Source organism: Atractosteus spatula, chromosome 15, assembly GCF_055471065.1.
Source record: "Atractosteus spatula isolate fAtrSpa1 chromosome 15, fAtrSpa1.hap1, whole genome shotgun sequence".
NCBI lineage: Eukaryota > Metazoa > Chordata > Actinopteri > Semionotiformes > Lepisosteidae > Atractosteus > Atractosteus spatula.
This window is the reverse complement of record NC_142720.1, coordinates 18,759,368-18,772,915: the sequence shown is the minus strand read 5'-3', so window position 1 is coordinate 18,772,915 and position 13,548 is coordinate 18,759,368. Positions and strand designations below refer to the sequence as shown.

At 38.3% G+C, this 13,548-nt stretch overlaps 1 protein-coding gene across 5 annotated transcripts in view; it reads right to left on the bottom strand.

Annotated features, from left to right (window-relative positions):
• LOC148820173 (KH domain-containing RNA-binding protein QKI) overlaps window positions 1–7,446 on the bottom strand; it is a 127,582-nt gene extending 120,136 nt beyond the window's left edge. For 4 of the 5 annotated variants that reach the window (XM_088933743.1, XM_088933746.1, XM_088933742.1 and 1 more), the window contains exon 1: window positions 6,675–7,420. In XM_088933743.1, coding sequence (XP_088789869.1) covers window positions 6,675–6,816 — 142 coding nt within the window. In that variant the 5' untranslated portion in view covers window positions 6,817–7,420. Of the gene's footprint in view, window positions 1–6,674 lie in introns of all 5 variants that reach the window. The other variant, XM_088933745.1, reaches the window with a different exon arrangement.
• Window positions 7,447–13,548: the final 6,102 nt, after the last annotated feature.

The following is a 13,548-nucleotide window of genomic DNA, read 5'->3' as shown; positions in this document are numbered from 1 at the left end:
ATACTGTTAGTAAAGCACCTCAATAGCTAAACTCTTTTACAAACCGAAGGTCTCTACTTAAAGAATTGAAATTATTATAAAATAGAATAGAATATAAAAGAATACTGCCATTAGTGCTCTGGACTTTCACAGTTTCTGAATATAAATAGAAGAAATGTGTGAAATGAATTCAAGTTTGGTGGTCGTCTTCTTCCATGTGGTATTTCTGACAACTGTTTTGTGAAATACCAGTGTCTGTCAGCCAGGAGACTGAGCTGTTGAGTCATAGTATGGATCGCCATAAGGTCTCCTCTGTATGTGTATATGGGCCATTGTTAAATAATGTGGCAGACTGTTTGGCATTAAATATCAAAGCCACAGGCCAGAGAGTCCTTGATCATCCATTTATGGAATTCCAGCCTTAATCTGTCACCTCAGTCTCAATATAGGTGTTCAAGGCAAATACTTGGTCACAAATGCCACAGGAGGAGAGGAATGCAGCCTGCCCTGCTGGAATGTGCTCCCTGAACAGTAGTTTTAGCCTCTTGAGAAATGTTCTTTCAATTAGTTTATGCACAGTGTTTAGTATGGAAACAGGCCTATAGTTCTCTGGGTCCTCCACTGGGTCATTCCTTCTTTTTCTTTTTACAATAACAATTGCCTATGATTTCTGCTATTCATTTCAGGTCACAGAAAACTCTACAGAGGTTCTTTTGCAGTATTCAGGTTTTGTTAAAGAGGGGCATCGACGAGTTTAAAACTGTTTCTATTCAAATAAGATGACGACGTAATAAAGTTAAAACTTTCACTTTCAATTATATTTATATATTTGAGTCCCTACGGGCAGTTGAAGAATTCCCATTTGGTACACTGTATTTCCATTTTCCTTTATATTAATTCCAAAAGAAATGAAGACCTGAATACTTTTGTATAGGTTACAGTTTTTTATAGGTTTGTTTTTTTTTAAAGATTTTTTATTTCAATTGCAAACTGAACTACTTTATGTTTACCCTTATTAGCTGGTGTTCTCAAAGCATGATATTGCTAAAAAATTCTATAACTTGAAAAGATCTTGAAATGAAAAGTTACAAATCAAGCACTTTTTTAGTGTAACCTAAATTACACTAAAGAAATTTCTCATTCAAGACTACATATCCAGTTTTTAAAGCTTATGGTCAAGATTCCCAAGTCCTTTGATCCTGTACACAAGTATTTTTGTCAACTTTATTGCCGCTAATAAAAAGTCAGTAAGAAATACAGTATCAATGTGCGTGCACTCACTTGTAATTCAAATTGCAATTCTGCTTCCAGAATCTTGGCTGTGAATCTCAATATATGCCAGTGTTACAACCTCCTAATTACCTCATTTGTTTTTAAATAAATGTTCACCTGTGTATTTTAAACGGGTACTTAGGTTTGCATTGTAGCTGTACCATTCTGCATGTTACAAGAGAACAAAATACATGCATAATCCTTCCAAATTACAAGCAAGGTCTGTAAAGTCTTTGATAAAATTATGTGCATACTGATGAATATATGTAAATATATCCAGTGATGCAGAAACAGAGCATTAAACAATGACAGGATGCTACAGAATAAGAAACCAGTGCAATAAGAGAATTAATGTTATGTACAGTAGGCAGTTGCTGTTTAATCATATGCATTATTAAACTTGACTAACTAAAGCCAGGAACTACAATACCATTATATTTTCACATCATACAGCTGGATAGAAAACAAGAAACAAAAACCCATGAATAATGCACAATTTAGGAAACATATTTAATAATAAAAGCATCACATCATAACGGATATAATTTTACAAAGCTGAAGTCTCCAACAACCCATTTAAATCAAGTTAAAATCTCTTTTTAAAAAAAACATTATTTTATTCTCATATATGCTGATCAAAACGATTTCAGCTCTCAAACCTACAAAAGGTTTTACAAAAGGAATCTATCAACTCAATTTTACTTTTTGTTTAAAAAATAAAATGTATTAAAAAATGAATGTCAAATTTTGTAGTTTTGGGAGAGGAAATGATAACATTTGCTATATGCACATAGTGCTAGAAATATGTCAATTTTTTTCATGGGGGGTGGGGGGTGGATGATGTCGGTGAATGTAAAACAAAGACTCAAGTCCTACAGGTTTGTTTTAAATGATTTAACCATCACAACTCACACATAATTTATTAAGCAGGTCTTGAAGGGCCAGACACTGGCTGGCTCGCTTGCATGTATCACAATTTTTATATCGGTCACTTTCCACCACTCATCTAAAGGTCAAGCCTCCGAATATAAACAGACAGGCCTAACACTTGGGCTGAAACACCAGTGTCTCTATATCAGGGGTCTCAGGCTGAGCTCCTGGAGGGCCTAGTGTCCACTGGTTTTTGCTCTCCCAGAGCTCTAAGTTACATACATGGTCAAATTATTTAATTAACTTCACAACAGTAATATTTCTGTCAAGGCTTGGATGTGCTTTATAGGTAACTGTACCTTCAAAGAAGCCAATTATTTTGAGTAACCAACTGTAAAAGGTCTGAAGAAAAATCTTTTTTGACCCTGAAAACAAAATTGAGATAAGTGATTAATTGATTATTCACGCTAAAACAAAAAACAGAAGTTTCTAGGTTTGAGGCCCCTGTACAATATTCAGAACGCTACAGCTTTGAATGAAATTAAGAGAGTGGGACTGTAAATTATAAAATCTCTCCGTGTTATGTTTTGAAAAGCGTAAAGGGGCAAAAGAGTTTGACAGTCCCACAGAGTTTTTGCCACTACATTAACAACAACCTCTACTTTGAGCTAAACACTTATGGGCAGCAAAACACTCATGCATAACCTCTATCAGAGCTGACAAGATGGGCTGGTGTTCAGCATAGTAGAGAGCCCTCCTGTCACAAACAAAGCATGTGTTAATGTTATGCCTTATTACCAAGACATGAACAATGAAGCACCACCAGTGACAGATAGTTGGAGTAATTAACTGACCAGTTTTTAGTAAGCATATGGCAATTACATCGGAACTGCTAATGGCTGCAGAAACTCACATGCGGAAATGCATCTCCATAATATTTTAAATAATATTTGTTCATTTCAGAATAGTAATTAGTAGGCCACTTTTAACAGAGGCTTAGATCTAAAAGTGAATACTACCGTGCATGCAGTCAAAAAAAGGAACATTTCTGCTCTTTCTGAAAAACAAAACAAAACAAAACCGACTCTGTTGGCAAACTCAAATTAAGACAGTATTTTAGAGAACTTTTATCTCACGTTTCTCCTTTTTTTAAGAAAATAATGCCACTACTGTGCAGTACTGCTACTGCTGAGGTAGACGTCAAGCAATAATGCAGAAGTGAAACCTTACAGTTCACTAAAGTTATTTTCATCACTTCGCCGAAAATTTTATTATTATCTGCTTTGTTTCCTATATGCTGTATGATAATGCACTTTAATTATATTTTAGTGTGTCTGCGTATAGGACTACTCTGTAGCTAGTAATTTAATCGTAAATGCAAAGGAAACAAATACAGCTACAGGCCCTGCCTAAAAAAACCCCAGCCAGATGTTGAAAGAACAACTGTCTGCACACATTAGCAGAACAACCTTGGAGACATACAGTTTGGGAAAACAACCACATCCACCTCTGCTACGATCAATAACTACATAACTATGAGTAAAAACATTACAGTACAAGAACATGTAGGCCTACTGCAAAAGCAACTAATCAATGAAAACCTACCGTTAAAATATGGACAACAAAGACTGAAAGCAGTATGAACCATTATTGTCCTGTACAAAAAGAAATGACATGTGACATTTCAGAATAATTGAAAACCCTACCACTTTCAATACTAGAAAAATCTCCATATCTGCATTAGGCCTACTACACAAATCAGCCCATAAAAGAGAGAGCAGACCTGCTAAATCTGAAACTACATATTATCAGCGCAGGTTGAAGACATGGGGCTCTGGCACAGCTGCCTGCCTTTTGCTGGTTGATCTTGAACACAACCGCAGATGGTTCTTTTTCTGTAGAAGGAGAAGCCAGCTGAAGAGAAACCCGAAACTCCTGAGCTGAAGTGTGCAGGATTAGGGACTGCTCCCAGACTTCGCACAACACATTTTGTGAGCTTTAAGAAGCCTTGCGGTGGTGTAAAGGTCAGAGAAAACCAGGGAGCCTTCCTGTACAGTCGCCGTCACCACGGGACACCTTCCGAGTCTTATCTTGCCGATACAGCATGTACAGTATGAATAACTGCAGTACTAATTAACAGAGACCACACAGGCAAATGGTCACTGCATAGAGGGTTCCTGCAATATCTCATTTTCACATGCAGTACCGGCACATTAACAAAACAATATAATTGAATATAAACAAAATCGCACTTCAAACGATACTTTCTGACTTATGTCACGATATAACATTACTTAACACTGTTTACCCTACAGAGAAAGTAAAATAAGCAGTGAAACAACTGCATTTCTTAAACAAATATCATGGGCGCTTAGATATAGTTCAAGCGGTCTAAAAATTCCTCTTTTAAAGTAGGGGGTCACACAATACCAGGAAAAACATAACGCACTGCCGGGCAGGAAAGACTACTTTCCTTTGGCTTGGCTGTTAGCCTTATTATGATAACAAAGAGAACATAATTCCGAGGGATGGTGTACATCCTTTTTTGCTATTTTTATGCCGACGTTACCCCGGAGACTGTAGTTCACTCAGACAAGCAATGCTTTCCACACATTACGACTAAATGACAAGAGACTCATACGAACATGGCTTCAACAACAGGAGTGACTACATGCAAAGGCACAAAAAAAAACATTTTAAAGTTACTTTTGCGACGGAAAACATTACAAAACTACTCCCGCACTACTGCCGGCGAACTGAAGTCTGTCATGTAAATACTATTGACTGAAGTGCAAATGCTCAAGGCTAAGATGGGTCTTCTATAAATCACACCCTTAGTAAATCATTCAGTCATTCTCGGTGAACAAAAGCCATGTTTATTCTGGAGAAAGTTCATATTTAGGGACCCGCTTTAATAAAGTCAGCTACAGTTGCAAAGGAACTAGAATGTGGTTTTGCCTATTGGCAATAGGACGGGATCACTCTAAACGGAGCGTCGGGGAGCCCCCTAGCGTTCAAACTAGTTCAACTCTCGGAAGTTTGTCATTTTTTGCAGGACGGGAACAGATTTCCAGAAAGTTGTAATCTCTTCCCCACCCTTATACGAAAACGCAAACAGGAGCGGTTGTTCAGTGATTTAAATTCTTATATCAAAAGGCCTCATCACGGGACCCCGATTCACATACCACACAGTGCTTGCAATTTGCAAACAAAAAAAAGTTATAAAAGTATTATGATTCTATTTACATGATTAAAGAGTGATAACGCACATATCCTACAGTCGTAATTGTCCTCATTCTGATCTCGATCATTAAGTATTTTAGTTTTGTTTAGTTGTTTAAATAAGTTTTGTACATTAATTCGGTTTTGTCACTGCACGTATAAATGTACAGCATCCAAAAACTACTGGATGGTAACTTCGGCGCTGTTTCGAAAGGACATTTTTTTCTTTACTCTTTTTTTTCGATTCTAACCTATTCTGCGTCGCACACGACTGTTGGGCGCTATAACTGTGGCATTGACTTGCATGATCTCTGATTTAAGGGTACGTACTGCACTGTTTCTATAGCACAATAGGTCTAAGTACCACTCAAATTCTCCAGTAACCCAGAGGCTAATCTTCAATGAATTGATTCTGTCAGATTTCATTTAGATACATTTTAACATGAATCTCAAGTAGCTTTCTGCTAATCTAAAACAATGTCATTGTTGTAGCACCTAGAGCTGTCTTGCTTTAGCCTTGTATGTAAATAATCCATTGACGGTAACAAACAATAATAATAATAATAATAATAATAATACAGTACACTTGCAGCACAAAACCAGGCTCTGTAAAAAGTCTCATTCTAAAGATCCAAGCTGCGTGTTTACTGGCAATGTGGCCGAATTCTCTGGGTTTATCAAAACAATTCACAAATTACAGAAAATCAGGAAGCCTGTTTAAGCAGTTGTTTTAATAAGCGTAAAAAATGAGGAATTTAGATGTTTGAGTGACTAAACGCTACATAAAACACATCAACTGCTCAAAACAACAGCACCCGCTGTAACCGAGATCAGAAAAATGTCAATTTAAGTATAATTAATATCAGATCCATGCCAATTTTAAATGAAACATATTCTATGTTGTTGTAACGATTTCCAGTTGCGTATTAGGTTTTCTTTCGGTGTCAACTGAACAACTAGGAGCACATCAAACCTCCCGTTCAGTTCAGGAAGATCTGCCTAGCCTTACAGTATAGCCTTATGGCATTTTATGCAAACCAGTATTTTTTTTAAGAATATAAACCTAGTATCTTCTCCACTCTACAAAAAACAGATCCTGCCGATAATTAATATCGCTGAAAATCGGCTGCATGCTCTATCCCAAACAGCAGGAATTCACGAAACCTGCTGCACCACACATCCGTTTTTTTAGTGGACTGGTGTAGTGAGTGACGCTCCTGTTTTCAAAGTAAAACATTACATACATCTATGTTTGTGCAGGTTCGCGTTTTATTTTCAAATTCTGCTTCAAGACTGCACGTTTGAAAATCACTTAGCTGTTTTTTTTTTACCTTCATCCAACAGCCTTTCGAGGTGGTTGAAAATCCCACAGAAGTTAGGCAGGCTGCTCATTAGTTTTTTATCGTTCATGAGCTGCATCAGATAGTCTGGGGTCGGCTTCGGCTTCTCCTTAGTTTCCATTTCCCCAACCATATTCCAAAAAAAAAAACACAACCACTTTAACCCCAGACAGAAAAGAAGAAGGAGGGAAAAAATAAATATCTATATAAAAATAATTAAAAATAAATAAAAACGAAAAAGTCCCCAAACGCAAGAGATGTGTGTATTTTTCACACCCCCCTTGGTTCAAATCTCTTCCAGCCGACAGCTACTAGACCCTCCTGGTGGCTCTCGTCAGTTTCTGTAACGCACAAGTCTCACTGCGATTCTGTTCCTCCTTCTTGTCAGTTGTTCCAGTGGACAGAAAAAAGAAAAAAAAAGAAAACGCTTAAAAGGGGAGGGGGGGGGGGAAACCGGAGGAAAAAAAAGGGGGGAGGTAGTTTCTTATTATTACTGGTTGCGCCGCTAATTCCACAAGTAACCCAGGACGAACAGCCAACTCCGGGTGGCTCACTTTTCCTTCAGTCGCAGTGGCGCTGTCTCTCTGCTTCGTCTTACCCTTATCGGGTGTCTTAAGGCCGTTTTAAGGTCCCTCTTTCCCCCCGTGTTCCCCAGAGCTTGCCGTGTGTGTTGTATGTTTCTGTGCACAAGTACCAGCGACCGTCCCTCTCCGCTCTCGGCAGCCGAGCTCCTCAATGAAACTGGCGTTCCGCTCGCTCTCCCACTACTGGGCTCGCCGCGCGGTCACGTGGCCGGCCTGCCCGGCACAAGCCCCTTGCAAGCCGGGAGCGCGCGCGCGCGCGTTCCTGGGGGACTGGGGGGGGGGGGGGTGTGCGCGTGCACAGTACGCGAGGGGAAGAGTGACAGCGGTGGAGCTGGGCAGGGAGAGCGGGGCTGTCCGCGTGCCGGCTGTGCACTAAGCGAGCCCGGAGCCCAGCCACCTTAACGTTGTAGTCTAGCCGTTTGACATGTTTAAAGAAAAAAGGCAAGTTTTGTTTTTTGTTTTGTTTTTTTTCCAGCCGCCACATGAGTTCAAGTTGGCTGTATAATGGCAGGGTTGCCAACTCTCCCGTTTCCTCTAGAATGTTCTGCTGCCTTCCTTCGGCAAGGGAATATTTCCTGTCCCATTTTGTAGTTTTAGAAATCCTCAAAATCTCAAAACCGAAAGGGAGTCGGTTAACCATAAAACATTGCACGTTTTGCTTTAAAGAATATGGTGAAATACCGCAGTGGGATTTACTGTAATTGCAGTAACACAGACATTTAAAAACCAGTGTCGGACTTGTACAAGATCAGTATAGAACCCCGAGCGTGCGGTACTGCAGCATTAGAACTTGGAATCGTATCTGAGGAATAAGCCTCGAACAAACTACTCCCCCAGCAGTGGTGTGTGGAAACGTGGTTTCCAACCTGCGCTGAAAAAGTCTGGAAGTCCTTCAGAACATTATACTGTGGCTCAGTAGTATATGTCTATAAACTGACTCCTTTAAAAACCGATCCCGGGCCATCTCTGTGATCCAGGCAAACTGCACAGAGACAGGAGAGGTCGGATGTATTGCTTTGAAAAGCTGTGCATTTGTGACCAGCAGTTCTGAATCTGGACCATAAACCTTCGGAATCTCAGTGTCACAGGGTGAGGTGGCATATACTGTATATAGTAGATGTAATATTCCTATGCTTGCCACTCACATTTGAACAAGCAGACTGAAAATTGATAGATTTATTCAAATTATTAGAATGAACAAAAATGCTGCCATTGCAGTGCTGGAGGAAATAACCAGTTGCTTCATCACGTCAAGCAACTCGTTTTAGTTTGTTCGCTTATTGCTAATTAGGGGGCTCTTATTGCCACATTATTGCTCTATATTTTACATGTTTACTTATGAGGGTTTCTGAGCCTGCAGTTGGAATCCATGTCTGAATGCAGCTGGTACTCAGGTACAATAAGTGATTAACACCTGTGAAATGCCATCCGCACAGCAATTTGGTTGAACAAATCCAGCATTAAAAATAACATCTCCGGCCCTTAAATCTAAACGAATTTTCCTTTTTAAATGCAAAACCTTCTGCTTTATAAGTATTAACAAACAGGGCAGTCCACTAATTTGCCATGCTAACCTTATTCTGAACATGTCCAGGAAAATCTGCACACTGCTGGCGAAGTAACCTCCTGTCTTTTTTTCTCTCTTTATCTGCTATGCCCTCGCTCAGTATGTTATTTCTCCTTTCTATGTGTTCTCAGTATAATCCCTCTATTTAAAATCCATATTCTATTTACAAGACCTGGTTGTGTAAATTATTATTATTGTTAGTAGCAGCAGTAAATTGTAGCTGTAGCAGAAGTAGCAACAGCATCATATCAGTATAATAAAAACAACAACAGTCAGACATATTGGTCTATAATTACTGAATCAAGTAATTATAGACCAATACGTCTGACTTCCATTAGATGTAAGGTTATGGAAGCAATTATAGTAAAAGAACTAAACCACATGATCACCTATATGGAAATAATATCTTAGGAAATAGTCAACATGGAATTAAAAAAGGTTGCCTAACCAGCTTGTTAGAGTTCTTTGAGCATGCCACATCATTAATGCATACATGTAGATCATATGATATGTTTTATTTAGTTTTTCAGAAGGCTTTTGATAAATTTCCTCATAAACAAATTAATTCTTAAATTGCAGGCAGTAGACAATCAGGGAAACAAGAGTGTTTAGACTGAGAATAGCTCATTAAATAGAAAACCTAGGGTACAGACACTATAAGTGATGAATAGTGAAGTTTTAATGATGTAATTAGTGGAGTACCACAGGGACCTCCGCTAGGACCACTGATCTTCCTAATTTATGTCAATAATCAAGATGCCGATGTTTTTGGTAATTTTGTTAAGTTTGCAGAAGATACCAAATTAAAAAGATTAGCAAATACTGTAGCTACAAGCAGCAAATTAAACTCCTGAAGATTTAGATCAAATTCAAGACTAGGGAAATGCTGGGTGATGGCATTTTATATAAAATGCGCAGAGTGCAGTTTTCCATGTACTGTAGATAAATGCAAAATGGGAGACAGAGAAATAGAAGAGACTACTTATGAAAAAACATACAGTAGGGGTTTCGGTTTACACAGCATTTACATTTTCTAGATTATGTACAGTAGGAAAGCAATATAAAATACAATTTAAAAGTGTAAATTTAAATTGAGGAATGTTATGTTAAAATTGTACAATGCCCTCGTAAGGCCTTGTTTAGAATATTGTGTGTGCAGTGTTGGTTTCCAGATGATAACAAAAGATATTGCTGCTCTGGAATCAGTCCAGAAAGGAGCAATCAGATACTGTAAATTCCAGGGCTTAAAGGAATATCATACACTGGCAGGCTGGAGGAACTGGACCTGTTTAGTCTTGAATGGAAAAAGAAGGGTCTGATACAAAATTTCCTCAGACTGAACAGTGAAAGACAAACCAGAGAGAACAAGTGAGAACCACAGAATATGGAAGTCCATTAAATCTATCTTAAGGAGGCACTTCTTAACCAAAAGGCTTGTGGGAGCATGGAGCAAGCTACTGTATACCCATTCAGAGTTGTTGGAGTCGATACCATAGCTTTTTCAAGAAATGGCTGAATGAGATCCTTAACTGCTAACTACTCAGTAGACTAGATAAACCAGATGGCCTTCTGTCATCTGTAACCTTTTTTATGTATTTGTCAGCTACAATAGCAATTATTACAGCCAAATTACAGGAACACCTCTCAGAATCAACAAAACTGAATCTTTTTTCCTATATAGGAAAACAGGTCCTTTATTTCCAGTTCTTTTATGGTTTTGGAACTTTGATATGACCTTAATTCTTCTTTTTGAACTATCTTGCAGCATGTACAAATATACTCTCCTAATGGTGCCCCCTCAACATTTGTTCTCAAGTTCTTAATCAAAGGTTAAAATGTAACGCTACCTATTGGATACCTACAGTAGTTTTTTATGTTTTTGTAAAATATGCAAGGCTTAAATGTCTGTGATGTTTTATTCAGATATAAGTGGTTGATATAATCACTAATAAAATGCCATTTGTTATTTTAACATTTCTGTATCGTATGACATACCATAGTAGGCAATAAGTACAGTATACAGTACAAGCCCCCAAACAGTATGTAAGCATATATTTCAAGATGAATAGCAAACCTGAAGTGTTATTTTACATCTATGTAATGTAATTATTAAAATGCATAAATCCCTATCTTTAAAGTGGTGGATGGAGCAGACTCATACATATTGAAGGCTTTAGAAAAGCTCCCTGCAATATATATTTATATATGTTTATTTTAATGTCATTTAAAGTGTTTTATTTTTTAAGCCATTGGAAATATGCACATTTTTATATCTCAATTGGCACTTGTGTAGTTTAAGTGCTGCTGTCCCAAAGGAGAACTGAGGTACAAAATACATTTTTTTCACTTTAGTAATGCACTGAAGATCTAGTTATCATAATTGTATTTCTGCAATATAAATGTTAACCAAAAACAAAAACTAAAGATAAAGCACAAGTCTAAAAGTGACTTTTTCAATTTGTCTGCTCAAAAGAGTGTTCCAGTATTTTGCTGAGGTAGGTTTTAAAACATGGTAAAGACATTCTTTAAAGGATGTGATATTTATTATGTACTGTATGTAATATATATTTAAATTAAATACTCATATATTCCTAAAAAGCATTTTCTGTCTGATGTTTTAACATTTCTCAATGCATTAGTGAACATACTGTAAATGTTCCCTTCGGGAATCAACATTACTGAGGTGAGGCTCCTTTCGTAGTATAATTTTATTTGCTCTCTACACAAGTTCTGCAGTACATACAGTAATTTTAATTAATCAGTAAAATAAACCTGCGTCTTTGCAGATAGTGCAAATGGGAATCTTGGAGTTTAAAATGTCAGATGATCAAATTAAAAAAAGTGAAAAAGTAGGCTTAGGCCCCAGAAAATTAAAAAAAAACAAAACATAACCGACTACACATCATACAGTACAACTGGTTAAGAACTTCAGGTGAACCTAGACATGACAATTTGTTAGGGTAAGCCTGAATGTTCTACTGGGGATGTGTGATCAGATCCCTTCAGACCTGTCAGTATAAGGAATAGGAGGTATCTTTCTGTTTCAACAGGGGGCTGTTACTTCCCATGCTACTTTCCCTTTTGCGCATTAATGCAACAAAAGAACCTCACCTGATGTTCATCAGTGTTATCAAGCACTTCACCACTATAATGCAGGGTGGTATGTTTCAAGACAAACAACACAAAACAACAATCTCCTGCTGTGACAGCTACAGTATGCCACTGGCAATCAGACTCTTCCTCTTTGTCTGTGCTGGAGCTGCTAATCTCTCTCCACGTACAGTATGCCCTTCTCTGAGTTCAGGAGAGGCTGTTTCAATGGTGTAGATGGTAGGGTTGGTTGTATCTTTCTCTTCTGCAGCTGTCCCTACACTTCAGTGCAGCAGTGGGGGCTACTGCCTCCTTGAGGCTCATGGTGACATCTTGGTGTGTAAGCACCGTGGCTCCACTCCCCAAGTCTCCTTGAATGTGCACCAGATGACTTAGATCAAGGAGTAGTATTTCATACAATGTTTCTTGGGACATGAGAGGTGGATTGGGCCTTTTTATAGCCGTGCATTCACACAATGTCTTCTGTGTGCCAACACTTGGAATGCGAAGCATTAGCTAGGCATTGTCAGTGAGGCCTTCATCATTTGCCCTTTTCTGTCACTGATTTTATATGGAGCCTTTATAATTACTGGGTATGGCAGCATGGTGGTGCAGTGGTCAGCATTTCTGCCTCCCAGTGCTGGGGCCCTGGGTTCAATGCTGGACCTGGGGTGCTACCTGTGTGGAGTTTGTATGTTCTCCCTACGTTTGCGTGGGTTTCCACTGGGAACTCCACAGTTTGGAAACATACTGGTAGGTGAACTGGCTAGCCCTGATTTGAGTGTGTGCATGTCTGTGTGTGCCCTGTGATGGACTGGCTTCCTTTCCAGGGTGTATCCTGGCTTGACATGTTGCTTGCTGGGATAGGTTCCGGTTGCCTCACAACCCTGAATTGGATGCAACTTTTAGAAGATGGATGTATGGATTATTATTGGCAATTGGGTGAAAGATTGAGGTGCGTTCACTCTGGTATCATAACTAAGACAGGGGCAAGGCACTCACAGTAACTGTAGACGTCACCTTGGAACTAAAATCTTGACATCAAAAGCATGCTTTTGAAAAAGACAAAAATAAATGAATTCACAATGAATTCTAAAGTCTGATTTATGTGACTGAACTTCGTTATTTTGCTATATGTACAGTATGGTTCAAGAAATCAATAATGCCACATTTTACATAAGCCTGCCGAAAATGTAGAGACTCGAAACAGACTTTGTAAACCACTTTGCACACTTTTTCTTATTTCCACCTCTTTTGAAAATCATGTTAGAGCTCTTGTCGGGTGAAAAGAATTTTCTTTGTGACTTTTCCCGAAACATTCTGTGTTATTGGCTAATGTGTGATATCTCTGCTTGAACAACAGAAGAGTGATCATTATCATTGACTTTTAAAAATAAAGATGTAAAATACTTAGCTCAGCAAGGTTTACCCAGAGATGGGGATGAATCTGATACAACTTTATACATGTAATAAAAATTATAGACGTAATTATAGAGATAAAAAATATAAGAGATAATGATTAGGTAACGGTTATCATCTGGAATGAGCAAACCAGACATCAAATGAAGTTTTACATGCCTGAGGCTCAAGCTTTGTGTGAAATTACTGAAATGGTGTGATCTTA